Below are 24,909 nucleotides of genomic sequence, written 5' to 3'. Positions count from 1 at the left end.
TATGGATTTGTAAATCTTTTGTGTCTTTGTCAGTTAATCAGCAGTGTACAAAATGCAAAAGACATTGGGCTATATTGCTAAAAAAAAATCTTGTAGAGTTATCAGTTCTGTGAAACTGCATGTACATTTGTTCTGTGCGAATGGGAGCAAAATCAAATGTTATTGTGATATTTTCTCCCCAGGTCAAATGTGTGAATCAGGAAAATGCCACATTATGGCCACTAGATGGAGATGATGATCATAGGAAATACATTTTTATTTCCTATGATCATCTGCTACATTTGGTGATTAGTGGGAAGAATGCTTCTTACATCGGTGATCAGTGGGAAGATTGTTCCTTAAATTGGTGGTCAGTGGGAAGAATGCTCCTTACATTGGTGGTCAGTGGGAAGAATGTTCCTTACATTGGTGGTTAGTGGGAAGAATGCCCCTTACATTGGTGGTCAGTGGTTTACTTCCACTTTAAGGTTCCACAGAACCCTGGTTGAGAGAGGCTGCTTTAGCTGAATGCAATCTAGACTTTCTAAAGCTCTTCACCTTCCTCGTGTATAGATACTTTAGCATGGGTTTATCGTGTTGTATATAAGTGTTATATATGAATTTTGAAAAACAATTTTGTTTTTACTGATATAGAGGTTGCTCGCTTATTTCGCTGGTAGTGTTGTATATTGTTACTGTGTTCACCTTAGTTTTATTAAGTTTTCATCAAGCAATAATCATTAATGTTTATTCATTGCTCTTGATTTGTATAACCTAGCCTTTCTCAACCTTTTATGGCCCAGAGGAACCCTTGAAATAATTCTCAGGTCTTGGGAAACCCCTGCTAAACCAATTAATTGGCAGTCAGTGGGAAAAATCCCCTTACATCCATGGTCATTGGGAAGAATCCTTCAATTATAGAGGTTGTCAGAATGGCCACCCTTACAGACAGATGATCATTGGTGTCATGCAGCTGGCTCTGTCAAATGCCATTGGCCCTGGAACTATGCAGGTACCATCAAATGGGAGGTCAGTCAACCACAGCTCAAGGAACCCCTAGCAACCTCTGGAGGAACTCTATAGTTCCACAGAACCCTAGTTAAGAATGGCTGGTATAGCCTATGGCTGAATTTTGTACTTTGGAGTCTTTTTTACATAAACCCAATGTATTACAGATGCTATTGTAGTACATGAAAATGTTTTAATCTTTATTTTCACAGGGGAGACTGGCTACAGATTGCTCTGTGTTACCCCAGAAGTTCAGTCTTTCAAGTGACGGCAGATATTTACGAACGCAATTCTGGAAGAGTGCACAGTGTCCGCCACTATTCCATGACCCCCTCTGTTCATCAGGCCCTGAACAAGTCTGGGGTCAGACTGTATCACTTTAGTAAGGATTCTGGGTAAGTCATCCTTTGGGGCCAATTAGGGGTCATGTGGCCTTTGCTTTATTATTATAGATATATATCCCATTGATCTCCTTCACAATTACAAGTTGTAAGGACTTTATATTGCTACTCACATACTAATCTGTACTTCTATTAAGTGGACTCTACACTATAACAGCAGTGTAAACCTTTTTATAATGCTTCTAGCTCTAGCTGCACGCTATACTTTGCTAGAACATGTCATCCACAGAATTAGCTCCCTGGAGGGCAGATGAATCCCTAGGCACTCCCAAATATGAAGGTCACAATGCAGTTCAAATGTCGCACCTGCACCACTCTGTCAGTACAATGGACAGCGGTATGTGTGCTTGTTTGAATGATAGCGTGATTGTGTTTCATATTGTTAAGTGATGTGTGTGTATCTGGGCAGGGTATTACTTCTTTCAATGAAGGCTTTGTATTTCTGCTCATATGAAGTAATAAATGACAGAAAGCTCATTTAAGTCTTAATAAGTAGTCTGTAAGTAAAATTACAAGCTTTGCTAGATTCCTAATAGTATAACTCATATTCCTAATAATATTACTCAAATTCATAGGAATATACATTAGGAGGCACAGTAAGCAAGATTTCCGCTCACCCACCCAGTTTGAACTGTAGGCTGGTAGTGAATTATCATAATAGGGCATGATTTAATAGAATTAAAAAATGTAAAAAATATTTAGTCCATACTAGACACCCATATAAACATACACTCTTGAACTCTTGAATTAAATAGTCATCTATGTGTATTCACTGAGCAGACATCCTACAAAACGAAAGAAAGAGTGGGTAGAGAGGCTTGTGATCATTGATCATTGTATGTGCGAGCATATGCAGTTTCAATTAGCAATAGAAGGGTTCAGAGGACCCTCGTTCATGGGAGCTTACAATCTAAAAGGGATCCAAGAGGTTTTAACTGTGAAGGGTGAGCTGATGGAGATAATAAAACAACAGTTTCATAGGTGATGGTGGGATAGACTTTCCTGAAGAGCTGAGTTTTCAAGGATCACCTAAAGGCAGACAGGGTGGGAGATAGCTATACAAGCTGGGGTAGGGAGTTTCATAGGATGGGGTGGCTCTGGAGAAGCCAAGGGAGGATATGACGAGGGTGTGAGAGAGCAGGAGCTCTTGGAAGGACCTTTTTATGTGATATTTTGAGATGAGGTTGATTATTTAGCTTGGGGCAGAGTTGTAAAAAGGCTTTGTACGTTATTAGCATTTCAAATTTTATTTGTTTGGGTGAGTGGAAGCCAGTGGAAAGATTGGCAGAGTGGGGTGTACGGTTGGTAAAGTAGAATAATCTAGCAACAGCATTCATTATGGACTGAAAGCAGGATAGAGGGTAGCGGTAGGCCAACTAGGCGGAAGTTACAACATGTATGTTTTATAGTCTGAGTACCCATAACAGCAATTCAAATTCCAAATAGAACATACCTGTGTTTTTAATACTGTAAACTGGTGCAGGGGTGGGGAGTAGAGGAATAGGGTCAGGAGGTGGGAAGGGGAGGCCCACACATGGTGGTAAAAAGAAGGATTGTGGCAAGAAGAAGAGAAGGGATGGGACCATTTCCCATTCTAAGCATAACTGACCATAAGGACATGTGCTAGGAGTACATATGTGTGGTTGTGTTGAAAAATGTTTTTTAAATTGCTGTTGTAAAGAGTATCTTGGTAAATTTAGTTGTATGTATACAATGACAGTAAAGTATTATCTAAGAGATAGACATCTTATATCTAGGGGCACATTTAGTAAATCAGTCTTTAGATGATGCACCTCACAGTAATGAGGTCTAAATCAGAAATGGTATTGTTTGAAAATTCTTACGTTAATTTACTAATCCCTCTTTACAGTCCTACTTCGTACTAATAAACATAGAGTCCCTTTGACTTTAAGATATATTATCCTGTACTGTATTCATTCCATAAGCATTCACTGTATAATGTACTGTATGAAAGTCCTTCAATCAAGTTGAGATGTTCTTTCCCTTGAGAGCAGTTTGAGGAGAACTTAGAGAAACTGCCTTCACTGCACTAAACTGTTCTGGAAGCCACATGAAAACGACATATTGTTTTTCTTTCTTTGTGGTTCTTCACAAGCCTAAAGAAAAGGATTTGTCTTATTAACATGAGCGAAAATCAGTGATGTGTAAATTGTAATACACCAACTTTCATCGGTTTGGAGTACTTAAAAAATTGACTGCTCCTTTGTTGTGTTATCATAGCAGACCACTAACACTTTGTGAAGGCCTGTTTTTTCCCCCAAATTTTGTGGTAAGTGGATAGCAAGATGTCTAAAAATGGCTTAAATTCTCAGTGCAGAATGCTTGTTTGGGCCTTTATGGCTTTCCAAACTTTTCGCAGGAGATCAGCAGCACTGTAATGCAAGAAAGGTAGAAAAAAATGTAACATTAGTATTTTATTTTTAAAAAGATGTTTTCTAAAATGGTTTACATCTACTTTAATTAATATTTTTCCCTACAAAAGGGATACACTCTAAGATAAATAGGGATTCATTAACGAGTCACAGAGTCATTACTGAATTATGATAATACCACGTCTGATTCTTATTTAATCCATGAACATGACTTATGTTTGTTCATTGGCTTTCCGTCACTACAGTAGTTTGACCGCAGCCATCTGTTTTCTTGCAGATTTTTTTTTTCCAAGTATTTTTCTATCAATGTCAGTTTCCTGAGGCTGATAACAACGACCTGCTTTCAGACAGTTAGAAAACAACGCTGAAGGTCGTGCTACTGTGTGCTCTGTGCTACAGCTTCATACTACTGTTAAAGCATACTCCTTAGAAAGAATAACAGTGGACTACATTCTATGAAATGAAAACCAGTTACATTTACAAAAGTTACATTTTAAATTCTGTACTTCCAGTTACAAATAAAGGCTCCTGTATGATAGTCTCAACAGGTACTGATCCAGTTACTACAGTATGTGAAGCCTCGTAAAGTGAGCAAAAAACTTACCACACCTTCACTGGGCCAGATCTTCCTCCATTTGTGTCTCACACGCTCCCTCACCGAGGTACTGCAGCTAACAATGGGAAGGTTGTGTGTCAGCAGCAACAATGCTGATAGCCACATTCCCTGCATCATTTTCTCATCCCTCTGCAGTGCAAGTAGGCACAGCCTTCACGGGAGTGACACCTGTGGTCTGAACTCAGGAGCAGTGTAGCAGCGTCATCAAGCCATCACAGAAACCGCATAAGGTGGACCTCACTGGCAGGTTCAATGGGTATTTTTGGGACTTTGCAGGGAAACTAAAAGAAAACTGTGAAGTGCAGTTGAACTTCTAAATAAGGGCTACAGCACACATTTTTTAATCAGAAGCAATAGTTCTAATATAAGTCAAGTGCAATATAAAAAGCACCTCTTGCTATAAACTCTAAACTCCATGTTTATTAAGAAATAAACAAAACACTCAAGATTTAGGAAGTGACAACAGGAATATAAATGACAGTGTGCAGGACACTACGTTCAAGCATGCCAGAATTCTTGTACTTTATGTAGCTGACAAGGGCAGTTTTTGAACCACACTACATTTTACTGCATACTGTGATTGGAATGTGCATGAAAATTGATATTATGACACATATATATTTCTTGATAGAATTTAGAATATCAGTTTGTAAAGGGATTCTGTATTTATTGTTGCATGTGGACATTTTTTTTAATGAATGTCTGTTAACATTTCCTTTTAAGTCAACAAAACAAGTAAAGATACAGGCAATATCAAATAGCATAGAGGTCCAACCCCATCTTCCCCATGGGCAGGATAAGTGTCTCTAAGAATGAGTCCTGTATGGGGGAAATGCATCCTATATATGAATAAGAGAAAGAATAAAGTTGCAGAACATATACTGTACATCTGGAGTACAGTGTCGATATTGACCATATTCCTTCTCCAAATGCCTGATGGGATTGTGGAGACATGTATAGTTGTCAGCTTTTGTGGGGTAGACATGTTGCTAATAGCAAATAGAGAAAATAAATAAGAATGATAAGCGGTCCCTGAGTTAACTTGTTATGGTATGGAGCCATGGGGGAAAAAGGGAAGGTATTAGGTATGGAAAGAAGCAAAAGGAAATTATGCTTGGTAATCCCTGTTGCCTCTCATTCACCAGTTACCTCTTCCTTCACCTGCAAGCCCATGAATCCAGGAAGGGGCACAGCTATTGTTCCCAGCATGGTTGTGAACGGATAAAGATCACAGCTTCCTTCCACCCTGAGGATCGCAGTGAGTGCACTCTAAAACCATTCCCCGGGGGAGCCAGCGATGTTCAACATACCAAGCTATTGGTTTCTCAGAGACTTCCCCTACCTTGTAGGCATTGTGGGTCTCCACAGGTAAGAAAACTCAAACTGGTTAGTATAGAGCATTATGTTTCAGTTTTTTTGCACCAGTAAGGCTGAATGTTGATTTTTTTTCACCTCTAAAATGACTTGTACAAACATACAACTTAAAGTTGAAGTTTATGTATGATATTTATTGCATAGTTATATTTTAAGTATGCATGACTCATATCTGATAGGCTGCTGGGGAAGCTGACAACCTCTGTAGTAGTCCTTTATACTATATTGATCACCTCAATCATTCCTAGTCCTGTGCCAAGCAACTCCTGTTTTGCAAAGTAAATGCAGGGGGTCATTAGCTCAGCACTACCACCATTCACAAAACATCTTGTATGATTTTAAAGAATATAAGGCATCCTCTGATTGGACAAGGTGGGTAGGAGGGGTGACGATGTAACAATTTCCATCTCATCCAATCAGGGAACGCAGTGTATCCATTGTACAAGATATAAAACGTTCTATGAATGGCAGCAGTGCTGACCCCCTGTGATCAATGTGCAGTGGGGAAGACACTCTGCACTGGGTCCAGCAGATTGTGTCTATCACTGTAGTAGCGCCGACTACTACCATGCTTCTCAGCTTCTCGCAGGGGCCGTCAGATATGAGATATCCATAATTACATTGGTCCATGAAGCTTACATACTTACACTGGTCCATTCCATTTGCCCACAATGCTTACATACAGTACTTACATTGGTCCATTGGTCCAAGATGCTTACATACAGTATTTACATTGGTCCAAGATGCTTACATACTTACATTGGTCCAAGATGCATACATACTCACATTGGTCCAAGATGCATACATAATCACATTGGTCCAAGATGCTTACATACAGTACTTACATTGGGCCATTGGTCCAAGATGCTTACATATAGTACTTACATTGGTCCAAGATACTTACATACTCACATTGGTCCAAGATGCTTACATACTTACATTGATCCAAGATGCATACATACTCACATTGGTCCAAGATGCTTACATACAGTACTTACATTGGTCCATTGGTCCAAGATGCTTACATACTCACATTGGCCCTGTCAGGGGATCTAATTGACCAGACCGTGTGGACTGCACAGAGGAGACCAGAAACACATGTAAGTGAAAAAATAATGGTGTTTATTAAACAAGTGACAAGTAAGAGGAATATAAACAGTGCAAAACCAACCACAGACCCACAAACAACAAATAGTATATACAAGTAAATGGAGATACCGGAATCGTAAACAAAGCCAGGCCAAGGTCATACACAGGGAGGTCAGCAGATGGGCAAGGACGGGAAACCAGCAGGACAGGGAGAGGATGGATGGTTAGGCTGCAGGGCAGGGATCCAAGGGAATCAGGAGGGACAAGAACAGGATGGGCTAGGGATAGGGATCGGATCGGATCAGAGCAGGACAGAAACAGGTTCACGATCAGGATACAGGCAGCAATGTCAGGGTGCAGGGAGAAAGATACCAAGGCAAGCCTGTGAGGGCTTGCCGGGTATTTATAAGGTTGTGGTAATTGACCTCATGTTACAGCTGAGCGCAGAGGGTCCTGTTTGCTCCACACTGCCAGAGTGCACCCACCGGTACTACGGCCCAAGGATGCAACAGTGCCACCAGCAGGAGAGACCTCTTACTACAGGTCCCAGGTGTTGGAAGACACCCGCTGGTGGACACTGGTACTGCGATCCAAGAGACCGATAGCGCCACCAACGGGTAAACCCTCTCAAAACAGGCCCATTGGTCGAAGATGCCCACATACAGTATCTACATTGGTCTATTGGTCGAAGATGCCCACATACAGTATCTACATTGGTCTATTGGTCGAAGATGCTTACATACAGTATCTACATTGGTCCATTGGTCTAAGATGCTTACATACTTACATTTGTCCAAGATGCTTACATTGGTCATCTTTAATGAATACTCTAACTATAGAATATATCCTGCAAATGTGTGCAGGATTGAACCAAAAATCTGCAAGTATTGAACCAGATGGGCTGCCCTCAGGCAGGTGGGGAAATCCCTTAAAGGACAACTTTAAACCAAAGGTACAGTTGTCCTGTAAGACTATACAAGGAGCAACGAAGATGTGCAGAGTACACTAACCTAAAGCATCCCAGATTTCAGGTTCTGTAGTAAGATCAGTGAAAATTGAACACTGATTATTTTCCTGTGCTTTGCCCTTTACTATTTGTTCAATTACATACAGTATGCTTGTTCGTGATTTGCAGTTTATCATCCTTTATGGACTTGATATAATTATATAATATTTACTTAACATGCCTATTATTAATGTCCTGGCAGGTTGCAATAACTAGCACTCCATCCGTTAAATATACTAAGATACATATCCAGTCCCTCCGCAGAGAAGATGTGCTCACTAAGATGAAGTCTGCTTTCATTAAGGTAAGACGGAATGTTCTGTAAGCTCTAAAAAAAGACTGTTGGATTGTGTTGGACTCTTACTGTATCATAATAAATAATAAAAACACTTAGCAGGACGGTGTCTGAATTATCATATGTACTGAACGCCATCAAACACACATTTCTCATATCCTCCAAGACTTAAAGGAGCCTGTCATACCTGCTGTAACCTGCAACTCACAAAGCTTCCATGCAGAGCTGGTTGCAACTTTTGACCAATTCCCAAATTTATGACCAGGAATTGACAGGATACTGCTCGGATCTGCTTTGCCCTGGAATGCACACAGCTTCCAGGAATCCACTGCCGGCAACCACCTGTACTAAATGGGAGCCTCAGCAGTGAGGTATAATAGCTATTGTGACCGGTTCTCTTTAGAAAATTCTTTACTTGCTAAACCTCGCATCACATATAAAGTGAAGCTATTATTTTTAAGTGACAACAGACGTTCTTCTTTTACATTGGCGGCAGACTTTACCGCCTTCTTTCTATCCCAATGGGGATTTTACTTAGAACTACCACGCTGCAACCGCCAAAGCCATGTTTGGCATGAGGTTGTAGTGTGGTCCTATTGAAATTAATGGGTGAGTTTGATAAGCGGCGCCACCCGTCAAACTTGCCATGCCGAGTTAATATTGCAGTACCACAAACTGAAGCATCTCAACCATAGCAATGGGGTTGATTTACTAAAGGCAAATAGACGGTGCACTTTGCAAGTACAGTTGCACTCTGCAAGGTCATTTGGTCCAGAGCTTAGTAAATGAGGGGAAGCTCTGCTGACTTCCACCATCCAATTATGTTCAAGCAAACTTGCATGTGATTGGGTATTCTTTGCAAATTGAAGCTTCACCTCATTTACTAAGCTCTGGAGCAAATGCCCTTGCATAGTGCAACTGCACTTGAATTTGCCTTTAGTAAATCAACCTCATTGTATACTTACTCCTCCAGCCACCATGTAAATTTGAAGTTTAGGGCAATCAGGGGGCAGTGAAAATGCAGATCACCTGTTTTTACCACTTCTCCGTCACCAGAATGAATCTTAACCTCTTGTCGCCCATGTTGTGCAGCGGCAAAAAAGACTTGCTTTAACGCCCATGCATTGCACATATGCGCCCATGGGTGGCAGAGCTTTCTGTGCTGAGTGTGCACTCTCTGCCTTCTCCCTACAAGGTGAACAAGCTATCAAAGACAGCTCTTGGTCTCTACTAATGATTGGTAGCCAGAGGGTCAGGCTCTCCTAATCATATGACCACTGTAGCACCCAATAACAGTGGTAACGTGAACGGCTGATCTTTCCCACCCCCAGGCCTAAAGACCCTGTTAAGAGGGATGCTGAGGCTGGAAGGGGTTAATAAGAAAACATTATTTAGGAATTTCACAATATATGTTATGGTGCAATGATGTAATACCGGTGTCAGTAAACTATGAAAGACAAGCTGTACTTTTTCGGCTAATCTCCACATTCTTGCACATAAGCACTGAAATAAAAAACTCTCCCATCCCACATAAGTTGCTAAAATGATGGTATGGTTGATTGCAAATGTCAGGTAAATATACTCACATTTTGTTAACTCCTCAACCGATCCTGGTTTCTGTCTTTAGGTTGATGAGGAAATGTTTCAGTTTAAGAGGAGAGGACTCTTCTTCCTAGTGCTGGATGCCTGTTCAGGGACAGTTGTCAGCAAGAGGCATTTCGAACTGATCGATGAGTTGAGCACAACTAAAGCAATGTCCATATACATTCAAACCTCCATGAAACAAAGGTATGAAGAGACCACAGAGATGCCAATGATAATACAACTAGCACAACGTGGTCTGTAGAGACCTTCTGTACTTATAACTTTCAAAATGGTTTTCCAGTCTTAAAAGGGTCCCATATGCTACATCCAGGGGTTAAAGAAGAATTCCAGGCATGGTATTTTTTTTTACATAATTACGCTGGTCCAGCTTGGACCAATGTAACTACAGTGAGGGAAAAAAGAATTTGATCTCCTGCTGATTTTGTACGTTTGCTCACTGACAAAGAAATGATCAGTCTATACTTTTATTGGTAGGTTTATTTTAACAATGAGAGACAGAATAACAACAAAAAAATCCAGAAAAACACATTTCAAAAAAGTTATAAATTGATTTTCATTTCAATAGTTGAAATAAGTATTTGATCCCCCATCAATCAGCAAGATTTCTGACTCCCAGGTAACGAGCTGAGATTAGGAGCACTGTCTTAACCTCTCTGGCGTTATTCTCGAGTCTGGCTTGGGGTGAATTTTCAGTACCAAAAGCGGTTACCCCGAGCCACACTCAGGATCGCATCGCAGGATCCTGGGAAAGTTACTTACCTTCTCCCCGGGATCCTGCGATGTCTCCCCGCTGTGTGTGCGAGCCGCGACCTGTGTCAGATTTTTGCGTCTCAAAGCAGTACATTGTTTCTGATGGAAATTTGGCGTTTTATATTGTAGGCCTGTAATTCTTAGGAATAACTCACTTAAATCTGTCCAAACAAGAGTCTAGTAGACATCCCGGGTATGATTACGTTTGAAACACAAAATCATAAATTAAAATATAATAAATAACTATAAATAATTATAACAAAAAATAATATAATAATAATACAATTTATTCAATAATGTAATCAAATCAAAAACACTGTAATTTGCTCAGCTGCAGAATTGTCGCTGTCATTGTCAGTGTTTGATGAAGAATTTCCCCACAAATCACTATCGCTCAATTCTGCAAGTTTTCTAATTTACTATCGCTGTTTTTCTAGCTGGTCTAAAACAACTTTTGACGTAAAGGGACACTTTTTGGTTGCTATGGACAATCTCCAGTTTCCAGGCAGAAAGAACTGTATATATTATATAAAACTGCATGCAGAGCCCTGGACAAAGCACTGGGGACAAAAGGGAAGTGAAATGATTTCATACAGTAATGTAATCTGTAAGATTACAGTGTACTGTATGTGTTATGCTTTTTAAATTTTTTTGAATTTGCCGCTGGGCTCTGTCCCCGTGCGTCGCAATGCTCACAGGGAATGGAACCTGGCACTGTGATAGATCCGGCGGAGGACACGGCTCGCAGACACAGCGGGGAGACATCGCAGGATCCTGGGCACAAGGTAAGTAACTTTGCCTGGATCCTGCAATGCGATCCCGAGTGTGGCTCAGGGTTACCACTTTTGGTAATGAAGATTCATCCCGAGCCACACTCGGGAATACCGCCAGGGAGGTTATTGACTTAGAGAGGATTTGCAAAGAGGAGTGGGACAAAATCCCTCCTGAGATGTGTGCAAACCTGTGGTCCAACTACAAGAAACACCTGATGTCTGTGATTGCCAACAGGGGTTTTGCCACTAAGTACTAAGCAATGTTTTGCGAAGGGGTCAAATAATTATTTCACTCATTAAAATGCAAATCAATTTATAACTTTTTTGAAATGCGTTTTTCTGGATTTTATTGTTGTTATTCTGTCTCTCACTTTTAAAATATATATATATATATATAGACTGAAAATGTCTTTGTCAGTGGGTAACTTTGTCATAGCTGATGGCTCTGGAAGCTGGAAATCACTTAAGTGGACATAATTACCACCTGCTTCTGGGTCCTGTGCTGAGTGGCTGGCCTTATGCTTTGTGAATACAGGAGGTTGGCTGCTCAGTACAGGCGTCATTCACAGAATGCTTTGCTTTTCCAAAGCATTCTCTGATTGGACGAGGTGGAGAGTGTGGCAGTGACGCCCCACCTCATCCAAACAAAGAACACTTTGCATTCATTTAGAAAATGCAAAGCAATTCTCTGAATTGCCCATGTTTAGAATGCATCAGGCTGGCCGCTGCCTGATGCATTCCAGGGGGTATTGTCCAGGTCTAAGTTGGACCAATGCAACTATGTAAAAAATACCATACCTGAAATGTATCTTTAAAACTGAATTCCAGGTGGATATAAGAGACATATTTGAATGCAAATGTCTAATTACCAATACAGAATATGTAAATGCTTTAGGGTACATAATCTGGGCACAATGACGAATTACATACTTGTAGGCTCGGTTCACACTGGGGCGACTTGTCAGGCGACCTAGTCGCCTGACAAGTCGCCTCCCGTTCTGTGCTATGGAACCGTTCTAATCGGAGCGACGCAAGTCGCTCCGACTTAGAAAAAGGTTCCTGTATTACTTTGGGGGCGACTTGGGGCGACTTGCATAGACTTCTATGCAGAAGTCGTCTCGCAAGTCGCCCCGGCAGTCGTTTGCAGGTCGCCTCGCTGAGGCGACCTGCAAGTCGTGCCGCCCATGTGTGAACCGAGCCTTACATGGAGTGTAAGTATGTCAAGTAAGCTTGAAAATATCTGAGATGGATGATGAGCAATGGTTTCCACTTCCTCCAAACAAACTGGAACCATCTTTTCAATGTGAACATTGAACCAGTTGAGGGTAAAAAGTCATGGTGGGCTTAGGTCTACAACAAACTTGCTAAGTATAAATGGACCTTTCCTTGTTGGACAGATTTAAGCTCTCATATGACCAGTATTAGTTTTGAAATCAAATTTAGATTTCATTTTAATCATAGTCTTTTGACTAAAATGCCATTTTAGTTTTAGTGGTATTTTATTCATCTGAATTGTTTTAGTTTTAGTCGTATTTTAGTCAACTAAAATCTCAAGTACATTTTAGTTGACTAAAATCCAATGGGTTTAGATAAATTGTAAGGCTCCATGCAGACTAGCACTTTTTTTAAGTAAAAAAAAAAAGCTGGAAGAAATGCTGGATAAAAAACGCTGGTAATAGCTTTTTGTAGTAGCATTTTGGGATGTTAGCGTTTTATTAACGTTTTTGCAGTTCCTTTAACCACTTGCCTACCAGGCACTTACACCCCCTTCCTGCCCAAGCCATTTTTCAGCTTTCAGCGCTGTCGCACTTTGAATGATAATTGCGCGGTCATGCTACACTGTACCCAAACAAATTTTTTAGCATTTTCTTCACACAAATAGAGCTTTCTTTTGGCGGTATTTAATCACTGCTGGGTTTTTTATGAAAAAAAACCCCAAAATTTTGAAAAAAAATGTTTTTTACTTTTTTTCTGTCAGTAAATTTTGTAACTAAGTAATTTTTCACCTTCACTGATGTGCGCTGATGAGGCGTCACTGATGAGCACTGATAGGCTGAACTGGTGGGCACTGATGAGGTGGCACTTATGGGCACTGATGAGGTGGCACTGATGAGGAGGCACTAATGTGCCGCAATTCTGGGCACTGATATGTGGCACTGATGAGCACTGATAGGTGGCACTGATGGGCACTGTTAGGTGGCACTGATGGGCACTAATAGGCGGCACTGGTGGGCACTGATAGGCGGCACTAGTGGGCACTGATAGGCGGCACTGGTGGGCACTGATAGGCGGCACGGATAGGCGGTACTGATGGGCACTGATGGGTGGCACTGGTGGGCAATGATTTGTGACACAATTTTGCAATATTGTAATCAGGGCACTGATGATCAGTGCCCTGATTATGTTCCTAGATGTCCCCCTGCACGGAGATGCCGCTGATCGGCTCTCCTCGCCACACACTCTGTCAGCGTGAGGCGAGGAGCGCTGATTACCAGCACTTCCTTGTTTACATGTGACCGGCTGTGATTGGACACAGCAGATCACATGGCTAAAGAGCCGCGGACGTGAGAGATCGGGTTGCGCCAAGTTTTTTCCTGCACCTAGACGCCGAAGCTCGAAAAACACGAATAGTCTAAAGTAGTGTGCATGGACACATAGGATAACACTATTTAGCTTCTAGGAGCAGAACAAAACGCTAGTGTGCATGGAGAGTAATGCATTATTTAAGCATTTCTCTAGATTTGCTAAACTCATTATATACTCCTGGAGTAAAAATCTAATAACATGTTATTATTTATGGTATTTAGGTTTGAACATCCACCACAGGCACAGATTTATCTGTTGTGATATAGAACTTCTTTAAAAAAATAAAAATCCAAGATTTATAAACAAATAAAAATATTGCTTTTTGACAAACAGAAGTGCAACTTTAGACTAAAAAAAAGCCCAAAAAACTGTAAACTCTGTTGGCTGTAATGCCACTGCACATATTACCTGAATATATTACCAACAAAAAATATTAAGACAAATAAATAAATAGAAAAGCCTTTTTCTAAATAGTTTTTTTCTTTCAGCAGCTTAGTAGATACCTCCTACTTATTCTTATGTGGTAGCGCAGTGTTAATTTTGACGTCAAATTTCGATTTAGTTTCAGTCATAGTTTTTTGCCAAAAATACCATTTTAGTTTTAGTCATATTTTAGTCATCTGCAATTGTTTTAGTTTTAGTCAACTAAATTCGCCCTCTATGAAATTAACACTGCATATTTATTTTATTGTTTTTATTTCAGTTATTTATATAGCGTCGTCAACTTACGCAGCGCTTTACATATACATTGTACATTCACATCAGTCCCTACCCTCAAGGAGCTTACACTCTAATGCCCTGTACACATGATAGGATTTTCCAACAACAAATGTTGGATGTGAGCTTGTTTTTGGAAAGTCCGACCGTGTGTAGGCTCCATGGAACATTTGTTGGCCGAATTTCCGCCAACAAATGTTTGAGAGCAGGTTCTCAAATTTTCCGACCACAAAACTTGTTGGAAAATCCGATCGTGTGTACACAATTCTGATGCACAAAAGTCCACACATGCTGGGAATCAAGTAGAAGAGCCGCACTGGCTATTGAACCATGCAGTTCTCAATTGTTGGAATTTCAATGCACTATTTTGTTTCCTAGGTCTGTAGTTCTTATTTGCTCCAGGGACATTGTGGATGCTCCATCTGTTTCTGAAATGTCTGCTTTCATCAAACTTGGTTCGGCAAAGCCAATAGCCATGCACTCGAAAGGTATTTTCAAGTCAACCACGTTTTTTGGCACATGTACACTAGATATTTATGGTAAATGGTTACCATTTTGATTCTTTCTTGCAGGCAGTTTTGCCATGGTGGGATATAAAGGACTGACCATGCCATCTTGGATTAAAATCATTAACAACAGTGCAGAGAGAAGGGCTGCATCAATACACCTTTACCTGCCACTGATGCTGACTGAATACAGATGCCCCAAAACTGTAGAACTAAAAAAATAAATAAAGTGGTGCCTTATTGCTCCACAATCAGAGACTGTGTAGTATCACCCTATTTATCTGCTGGGCCAATGAAAATGTGACGATCTATAGACAAGACTTAATCCTTTTTATACTGTCTTATGTGTGTATATTGTCGAGTTAATAAATATGTTTCTCTTTGTGTAAGTTAAATGTGTCTGATATTGGTGAATGTGATTTGTCCAGAGCCAAGTGTGAGACCTGCGCCTGCTATGTAACTGAGCCAGTGGCCATTGGGTCTTTTATAACATAGATAAGAGTACATCTGTTACCTAGTTCTGAGCACCTGCTTGTTTGCTGTAGGATGCTTGTTTTACAATATGATTTTACTAACATGTTGATTGATTACCAAAGCATGGATCATGGAAGGTAAGTTCTTTTTCTTTTACACATTCAGTGTGTCCTTTGTATTTATTTAACCAGTTTTTGCTTTTTTTTTATTGTGCAATTGAAGAAGTCTCCCTTCAAATTTTTAATGCATTGTTCCCCAGGGGGAAATGGTATATGTAGTACTTTGTCTCATCTTCCTAGGTGCTCTCTAAGGATATAGGATTCAAAGAGGATTTCACATAATATCATAATGATGGTGTTCTAGTTGCTAATTATACATATGAAAAGTTTATTCTGGATGTAAATGAATAAGAAACCTAGAGATTGGAATGTGTTTAGCACAGTCATTGTACAGTACTTCTAAATGCAAAGCCCTCATATGTTTCTTTTATGCTTCTTCATCAGTACAATGCTTTACAAAATATATAAACCATTCTTATTAGTTCATTTTGTAAAGAGTATAGACCCCAGACTCATTCGCATACATATGCAATAACCAAGCCTTCCTCAACCCTTCTATCCCAGAGAAACCCATAAGAAATATCAGCCTTCCTCAACCCTTCTATCCCAGAGGAACCCATAAAAAAATATCAGCCTTCCTCAACCCTTCTATCCCAGAGGAACCCATAAAAAAATATCAGCCTTCCTCAACCCTTCTATCCCAGAGGAACCCATAAAAAAATATCAGGTTTCAGGGAGCCCTTAATGAAACCAATTTATAAGTGGTCATTGGGAAAAATGCCCCTTACATTGGTGATCAATTAGCCACAACTCCAGGAACCCCCAGAAGCCTCTGGAGATAACCTGTGGTTCCATGGAACCCTGGTTAAGAATGGCCGATATAAAACGTAAACCCCCCCCACTGCTTTCCTATATATCTCTCGGGCAGGATAGTGGAAAGAATGCAACCCTTAGCTCTAACGAGCAGAGCCCTCTGATCCCTCCTGTATTGATTTGTATTGTAATTGTACTGTCTGCCCTCATGTTGTAAAGCGCTGCATAAACTGTTGGCGCTATATAAATCCTGTATAATAATAATAACCCTTACAGACAGGTAAAGAGATCATTGGTGTCATGCACTTGGCTTTGCCAAGTGGCGATGACCCCGGAACTATGCAAACACCAGTAGGTGGGACAACAATCAATCACAGTTCAAGGAACCCCTAGCAACATCTAGAGGAACCCTGGTTGAGAATGGCAGCACTAACCACTAAAAAGACTGCAGATTCTAATCCAACACACTCGTCATGAGTTTAGTTCATGTGCATTCAAACCTTGTTCTAATAAAGTTACACGTCTTATTCTTTTTTTTTTATGTATTCTTTATTTATAGAAAGTCTTCACAATTGCAATAAGAAGAAAAACAGAGAAATACACAAGATACAAAGACATAACCATCCACGTAGGAATTCAAAAAGGTAATACAATCCACTAAAATACCACCATAAGTCGGGTTCTTAGAGCAGGGGTCTCCAAACTTTTCAACAAAGGGACAGTTTACTGTCCTTCAGTCTTTAGGGTGGCCAGTGAGGGTAGAAATTGTCCTGGGCCCAGCATCAGCAAAAATAAATATGGCCTCAGGGCTGGTGGTCAGTAGGAGGAGAAATAGTACCACATCATTGCTATCAGTGGGAGGAATAGTACCCCATTGTTGATATTAGTGGAAAGAACAGTGTCCCATCATTGATATTAGTGGGAAGAACAGTGCCCCATCATTGATATTAGTGGGAAGAACAGTGCCACGTCATTATTGTCAGCGGCAAGAATAATGTCCCACTGTTGATGTCAGTGGGAGGAATAGTGGCTGATATCATTGGGGGAATAGTCCCCCAGGGGGAAGGATAAAGGCTAGCAAATGGCCACATATGGCCCTTGGGCCACAGTTTGGAGACCACTGGTCTAGAGTATTCAACTTAGGTACAACATAAACCCATCGTGAGACAAAAGTATAGCTCAACAGGCTTCAGGAGACTAAATAGTTTGCAAAGCAATAGCCCGCCATAAAACCCAAGGCAATGTGGAGGGGCATTCAGGATGAACTATATGATAAGAGAAGTGAAGGCAATGAGAAAGAAAAAAGGAGGAAAGGCGAGATAAGAAAACAAAAATGGGGGGGGGGGAGGGAAAGAAGGGGGCAGGTAGGGCAGCACCACCAGCAGGAGGGATAACAAGAGTATACATATCATCTGGAATAATTACACCCCACAGACAATTTGGGTTCAATAGCGTCAAGGGTCGACAATGTAAGGAAAGTGTGCTACATGTCTTATTATCCCAAGCATTTATACATTACAGAGTTATTTGTCTTGGCCTTTTTGACTGGTATTCTGCAAGAGTAAGAAGAGTAAGAGAAATGAAGAACTCAACTTTTCTTAATACTTATTTTATGTATTTGAAAGGTATTTGTTGTGTACATTCTCTTGAATTCTCCTGAAAGATTAGCTGACTCTAAGCAAATTTCTACATGTTCATACAGATACTTTAAATAGCAAGTGAGTGTTACATGTATTTGATATCGTATTTCAGCGTGTGGTTGATCTGCATATTTGAGGTGTTCACTCACCATGATAATATATACACAGCAAGGTGTCTGTGGCCTGTTAGGTGTCATGAGTTTGGGAGCTTGCTTTCCAGAATGGCACTTATGGGTCCATGAAGAGGATGAGGATGAATACAGGAGGAGTTACTTTCAAATCATAGGCTATGCCTATGACAATAATTATAGACAGAGAAGAGCTGTCTGCACAACAGTTTTCTAGCACTGTGGATGGCACAGGGAAAAGTCAGTACAGTCACAGATGGGAATTATCAAGATTTAAAGCTTTGGAATAAAGATCCCTGAGCAGGATTCTGGGAACCTGTATTTAGCATCTCAGCCTTCCAGGTTCACTGTGATGTTGTCCTGACTTGTGCCACGTGGGTTCATGCTGGGCTTTTTCTGAACACCCATGTAAGGCAGAACACTGAACAGGTTTGTGATTTGTGTATGCCACAAGGCACTGTGTTTTTTCACTTGTCTATTCAATGTATACAGAAAGCAACTAGGCTGTTTATTTTATTGCATTCTTGCAGTTTATTGGACCTTGCCAATGCCAAAATTTAGCTCCAGGATCTTGCTGGCTTGATTAATGTATTTTACTTTCAAAGAGTGAGAACTTGATGGTTCAGATGTGTACTGGAAATGTGTGCTTTGCTTTTATGGAGGTGACATTTCACCTGTATCTTTGAGTTTAGCTGTTGTTTTATTACACATGAGGGCGATGAAATGCATAAACGGCTGAGGACACGTGTGCTCTACAATTATTGCAGAAAGGACCATGAATCACGCTATGTGCATTCCAAAGCTGAGTAAATAATTTAACTGTAAGCAAAAAAATTAGCGTAATGTGTGAGGTTTTTCTTTATATTAATTTGTTTATTTTTCTTCATTTGCATATAAGAACAATGTATACAGTTAGTGATGGTGACAAATTACCTTCCATATTAATATGCAGATCTAGCTTGTAGAGATTGTCAACATGTTTCAGCCTTTTGGTTGGTGCACCATGAAGTTCCGATATCAACATATTAGGGATTAGGTTTGCTGCTATCATGGGTTTGAGTCAAATCCTGCAGGTTTGAGACTTGCAATCTCACTGAATTTTTGTGCAAATTCACTTGGGAAAATTAAAAAAAAAAAAAGGGTTGTATGGTCTTTGAATTGTGACCAGCAGGATTAGAAGGGCTAATAAGGGGGTTTTTGGCACATTTTAATGATCTGAAAGTTTTTTTTGGTGGCTTACCATCAGATTTCAGATTCAGACCTATGAATGTCACCAAATCTGTTTTAGGATCAGACCTTCCACAAATCTGGGTAAGGTGGTCTAGTGTGTCTCCCTGTGATAAGCTTTAAGGTAAAGGTAAACATATAAAAAAAATCTGGGCAATTTAGGCCAAGCATGATTAAAAAAAAATAAGAGGTTGCCTTCAGTAAAAAACATTATGTCAAAAGATCATTAGATAATTATAGTTGAAGTTAAAGTTTTCCACATTGGGCTACCAATCACATTAGAAGACTATTCGGGAGGTTTGATAGGTGGGAGGTTTCAGAACCAAGCATAACCCTAAAGTCAAGATTTGCTTTTCATTTTAGATGCCTATATCTCTGGATCTACTGATCATTTTGATACGCATTTCTTATTGAAGGTCACGTGTGCTTAGACGTTAGTCATCATATGCTGAATTTTTATTGCCAAGATTTGTAACAGGTTTACAGTAACTGATTCAGAAACTTGAAGCAGTTGGAAATGATGCAGCCATAACTGCAGTATGATTCTGTTGTCCTGAGTGGAGATGAGCAAACTGACCTGTGAAATGGATATGGTTTGTGAAGCTCAACCCTCCAGGTAACTTGTCCTTTGATTCTCCAGTATATGCAAAGATTTGTACAGTCTGAAAAGAGGTATGAAGGGGATAAAGCAGCAACTGTCAAGCATTCAGAAGCAATACTGAATGTCTGTTTTCTTTCAGCTGAAGGGGGCTGTTGAATGGGAATAGTGCGCCCCAACAGTGTTTGGCTTGCAGTTGGCCCCCCCCCATTCGCTTTAATGGGTCAAGATCAGTAGTACTGGGTCAGCAGTACTGTTTGCCAATGGGTAGCATCATTTTGTGATGTGCAGCAACTGTGGTGATGTGTACTAACATGGCCATTTGCTGAGGGCCACAATCTGGGAGCTATCCACACCAAAGTCCTTCATTCCTTGTGGGGTGCTCTGGTGAACATCAGACAGTTTTTACATAGTTACATAGTTAGTAAGGTTGAATAAAGACACCAGTCCATCCAGGTCAACCTGAGTGAGTGTCTACAATTGTCCCTATCCTTGTACATTGTGTCTCATTAATATGTTCATCTATTATATCGTTATTTTTATTTAAGGAACCCATATAGTGCTGTCAATTTATGCAGCACTCCACACATACATCGCACCCTACCCTCGAGGAGCCCACAATCCAAGGTCCCCAACTCACATTCATATACTAGGGCCAATTTTGGACAGAAGCCAATTAACCTACCAGCATATCTTTGGAGTTTGGTCATCTTTAGGGCTTCTTTAGAGCCTATGTTTATATAGTGACACAGAGGGTCCTCACCTAAACTTATAGGTGTTAGTATTTAGGTGCATGTAAGGTTTTCCCAATGTATGAGCCTATTGCAGTTAATGAGTTTTGATATGCAATAGCGAGAGCCACTAGCCGTTGGGCCCTGCATATTGCTTAAGCTGTCGGAACGTAACAAATGCAGTAAGCATTCTCATTAAGGGAACCTGATCTTCACTGACTTCATTACGGAATCCCAGCACTCACTACCTGAAATCTTTGCAAGTTATTGAATATGGCTGGATGTGAGCAGGACTGATATAGACTTGCTCCATCTCTCTCACTGCTAGCCATAATTTTCTTGGGGAAACAATGGGCAGTGGGGGAGTGAAGGGCAACTGTAACAAGTGTTTCTTTACCTTTTCTAATACATTTTAAAGGAAATTCCTTTACTATGAATGAGGCTGAAATGAAAAATGGCAGAGGCTGTAGTTTTTTTTAGAATTATCTGTACAGGAATGCTATTAAGAAAGGCAAGTTTATCCCTGTGAGATGCACCATATGTTGTTATCATTGACCTTGACGGAAAATGTAAATGCTTTTGCCAAATACTACTGTGTGAGGTGAAACTGTGACATGGGTCACATACAGATGTGTTTTAAGACATACATGAAATTTCTTAGGGCACCTAGGGAGACAGTTATCAGTGTACTGATGACAGTGATACTAAATGGAGATATTCTTTTTACTAAGCTTTGCGATGTTTAACTGTTTTCAATTACTCGAAGCAAAAAAGTGAAAAGGCTCTTTTAAATAATGGCAAAAAACCTAATAGTGTTGTTTCAGTAACTCCCATTAACAGTAATGAATTTGTATTGAAATCAGTTCACCTAAATGTGCATACTTGGTCCACTTATTGGCTCATTTGTTTCTTAAATCTTTTAAGAGCTATATTGGCAAAATAGTCTTGCTATCTTTCCACTTATTGCCTGACTTAACAACCATTGTAAAGGCAAATGAAGAGATCGTACCAGGGCCATATTTAGTACTTATGCTGTATTAAGCACACATAAATTATACTGTTTTTTTCCTAGAGCTTCCACCCCATTTTATTTTGAATAATTATTAGTACAAAAATAAAACTCAGAAAGTATTCTTAAAGGCAGTGTTTTACCAGTGTTCTATGCAAATCTGGCACTGATCTGTGAAGACCACCAGTCAATATGCTGCAGAAAAAAGGAGAGAGCTAACAGGAGTCTTGTGACTCCTTTCAATAACCCCTGAACTCATTTCCCCATCTGTGGGAATTACCTACAATTGTCCACTGGTAGCCAGAGAAAAAAATGTAAATGTTATGCTTTGGTCCTTTCTGGCTAATCCTGCTTTCCACGATTCACTAATGCCTTACGGACTCTTCTGGCTAACCGTAATGGCTAATGGCCAAGGTTCGCCATCACTGCCCTATAGCAAATATGACCCTGGCTCTTGTGGCTAACCCTTCTGCCCACAATCCACTAATGCCTTATGGCAATGATAACTCTGGCTGTTCTGCATAACCCTGCTGCTCACTGTTCACTAACACCATAGGTCAAATATGACCCTTGCTATAATGGCTAACCCTGCTGCCCACAGTCCATTAATGCCTTATTGCAAATATGGTCCCGACCCTTCTGGGCAAACTTGCTGCCCACATTCCACCAATGCCCCAAGGCCAATAGGACCTTGGTTCTCACCCACTGCTACCAATTGATGTAAAATCAATTGGAAACCAGCAACAATGTTTACACAGTCTTGTAATGGCTAAACCGGATGAACAGAAATGGAAATTCAATTGTATTAAAAAGAAAGAAGAATGGTCATCAAGAAATACAAAACAATACATTGGGTACTTTAAAATATTACTTTAAAATATAGGCTTTCACATAACCCCAAAGTGCTGCAATGAGTTTAAAATCACTCCTGTAGAGTAATATACTGTATATATATATATATATATATATATATATATATATATATATATATATATATATATATACATATGCAATGACCCTGCTACACATAGAGCCTAGTGGAGAGCAAAGGCACCAGTGTTTTGTGCTGGGATATAGCTGTGCTGATGAGTCTTTGCTATGTTACAGCTGGAAATAATTTGACAGCACTGGCCTTGCCAGGAATCCGAATATATATCCAGGGGTTGCTGCCAGGCGTCTTTCCAAGGCGGACTGAATAAAGCATCCTACCCAACAGGGAATACACAGATGGATTTAGTAAATGCTTTAGCAGAACTCATCGGCACTATACTGACCCAGCTGGCATTAATGTTTGCTAACCTGGTGATACGTACTTGGTGATATGAACGTATTACTATTGGACTGGTAGAAGATTGAGTGCTGGGTCTAATCCACCTAGAAAATTATTACTGGTCTGCATAAATATTTTGCTCAGATGGATTATGTGACCAAAAAAAGCCATATCTGGAAACCAGAACACTGAAAATTCCTGAAAGTGTAAATTTAGCAAACAGATCTCCAGTTGAGGGGGTCACGCAAAGAAGGAGGAATGTGAGAAGCTAGAGCAGCAGCAGGTAACCATCTACTAGCTAAAATTCCATGGACTGATATTTCTTCCAAATATAAAGAAAACAGACAAGCTAAAGGCTCCATTTCACTTGTTTTAAGGTTTTATGCAGCAATTAATACTGTGCATCTTTTATGTGTAAATTTGCATTTAAAAATACATACTAAACATGCCAGATAGGATACAGTAGATATTGTAAATACTATACAATAACCCCCATAGCATTTATATGCCAGTTTAGTGTAGTCAGATTAAGAAATATCTGAAGTTTGGTTGGTTGCTGAATTCCTGTTATATACAGATTTTGTACTTTGTATAACCTTATAAATAATCATGGAGATGACAGACCTGACTCTCATTTTTTTTTTCCTATATGGACACAAGCATGCATGTCAATGCAGATGACATGGTTCCAGGCTTTTCTCAGAGACAGTTCAGCTACAGTTGTCTGTGATCTGATAGCCCCACCTTGGGATACAAATTGTCACCCATTGTCTCTCAACACTTGATTCCTTTAATCTTTTTTGTGTATATGGAAGGGGAAATCTCCACAATGGAACACAGGTGGCAAAGGACACGGTTTTAATTATTCTTTAATCTAAAATTACAAAGAAAAGTATTGGCTTTAGAGGTCCTTCTTCGGGAGAGCCCCTAGCCTAGAACTTGGTGGTTGACTAGGAGAGGGGTCTGCTAGGTGAACCAGAGTGCCTTGCCCCATCAGAAATCTTGCACCTTTGGGGGAAGGTCAGGGAGTTCTTTCTTGTTTGGGAGGGGACCAATGACCCAGCCTAATTTTGTGGGTATTCACATGCTCCCTTTTATTCACTTTGGTGTTTATATTAGGATGACAGGCATTCAGGAATTGGGAGGCCTCATTCTCAAACCTGCTGGGGTCTACCTTGACGTTAACAGAAAGAGAACTCTTTCTTGTCTCTTTTTCTTTTTTGTATCAAGGTAGGGGATGGGTCCTGTTAAAAAGAGCTTCAGTAGCCTAGAAAATCCCTATGAATTATAATTTCAATGGTTTGAAGTCCAACCCTTAAGGAAGCCCTACGTGGCCCAAATCTCAGCAGATTATTGCAAATTATTATTATTGGAAACAGATCTTGTTTGGATAGTGATCCAGTGTTCTGTTCAAACACTTTTTTGAACTGAAATCTAACAGGGTGGCTGTTACCTTGATCTAGCTAAGGCTCCAATCTAGTGGAGCTCCAAGCACAATGGTACAGCTCCCAGCATTAGGCAGGAGACTAAGCTGTGACAAGTAAGAGCCATCATTTTTGTTTCTTTTGAAGCAAAATGAAATGCAGTAAACATTTGTAAAACAGTAAATTGCATTAGGCCGACTGCTGACAGTAAAAACATGAAGGAATATGGTACAATTTTCACCGTCGTTGTGTTATTTAGTCACGTTCATTACTTTTTATCCTTGGTAGCTAGTCATTGTCTGTGATAAGCTTGTCAGGTGGGGTGTAAGCCAGATCAAGTCTGTTTGGCAGCATGCTCTTCCTGTCATATGAGGACGGTGACATTATAACAAAAGCTTTTGCACAGATGGACATTGTACAGCTTACAGGACTTTACAG

At 40.2% G+C, this 24,909-nt stretch overlaps 2 protein-coding genes across 7 annotated transcripts in view; both read left to right on the top strand.

Annotated features, from left to right (window-relative positions):
* Positions 1–15,493, top strand: part of LOC141131327 (cell surface hyaluronidase CEMIP2-like) — a 177,465-nt gene extending 161,972 nt beyond the window's left edge. For both annotated transcript variants that reach the window (XM_073618464.1, XM_073618463.1), the window contains 6 exons: positions 1,200–1,382; positions 5,543–5,765; positions 8,069–8,170; positions 9,789–9,949; positions 14,971–15,080; positions 15,165–15,493. In XM_073618464.1, the coding sequence (XP_073474565.1) occupies positions 1,200–1,382; positions 5,543–5,765; positions 8,069–8,170; positions 9,789–9,949; positions 14,971–15,080; positions 15,165–15,322 (937 nt within the window). In that variant the 3' untranslated portion in view covers positions 15,323–15,493. The remainder of the gene's footprint in view (positions 1–1,199; positions 1,383–5,542; positions 5,766–8,068; positions 8,171–9,788; positions 9,950–14,970; positions 15,081–15,164) is intronic.
* The window catches only part of CEMIP (cell migration inducing hyaluronidase 1), a 200,677-nt gene that overhangs the window by 75,234 nt on the left and 100,534 nt on the right, over positions 1–24,909 (top strand). For 2 of the 5 annotated variants that reach the window (XM_073618471.1, XM_073618465.1), the window contains exon 2: positions 17,004–17,088. The exons of 1 other annotated variant lie outside the window; for it this stretch is intronic. The gene's annotated coding sequence lies outside the window, so the exon portion shown is untranslated. Of the gene's footprint in view, positions 1–17,003; positions 17,089–18,260; positions 18,642–20,020; positions 20,056–24,909 lie in introns of those variants that run through there. 2 more of the 5 variants (XM_073618466.1, XM_073618467.1) reach the window with 2 other exon arrangements.

Source organism: Aquarana catesbeiana, linkage group LG03 (genome assembly GCF_042186555.1).
Source record: "Aquarana catesbeiana isolate 2022-GZ linkage group LG03, ASM4218655v1, whole genome shotgun sequence".
Classification (NCBI taxonomy): Eukaryota; Metazoa; Chordata; class Amphibia; order Anura; family Ranidae; genus Aquarana; species Aquarana catesbeiana.
Note: the sequence above shows the minus strand (reverse complement) of the source record. Positions and strands in the feature narration are given on the sequence as shown.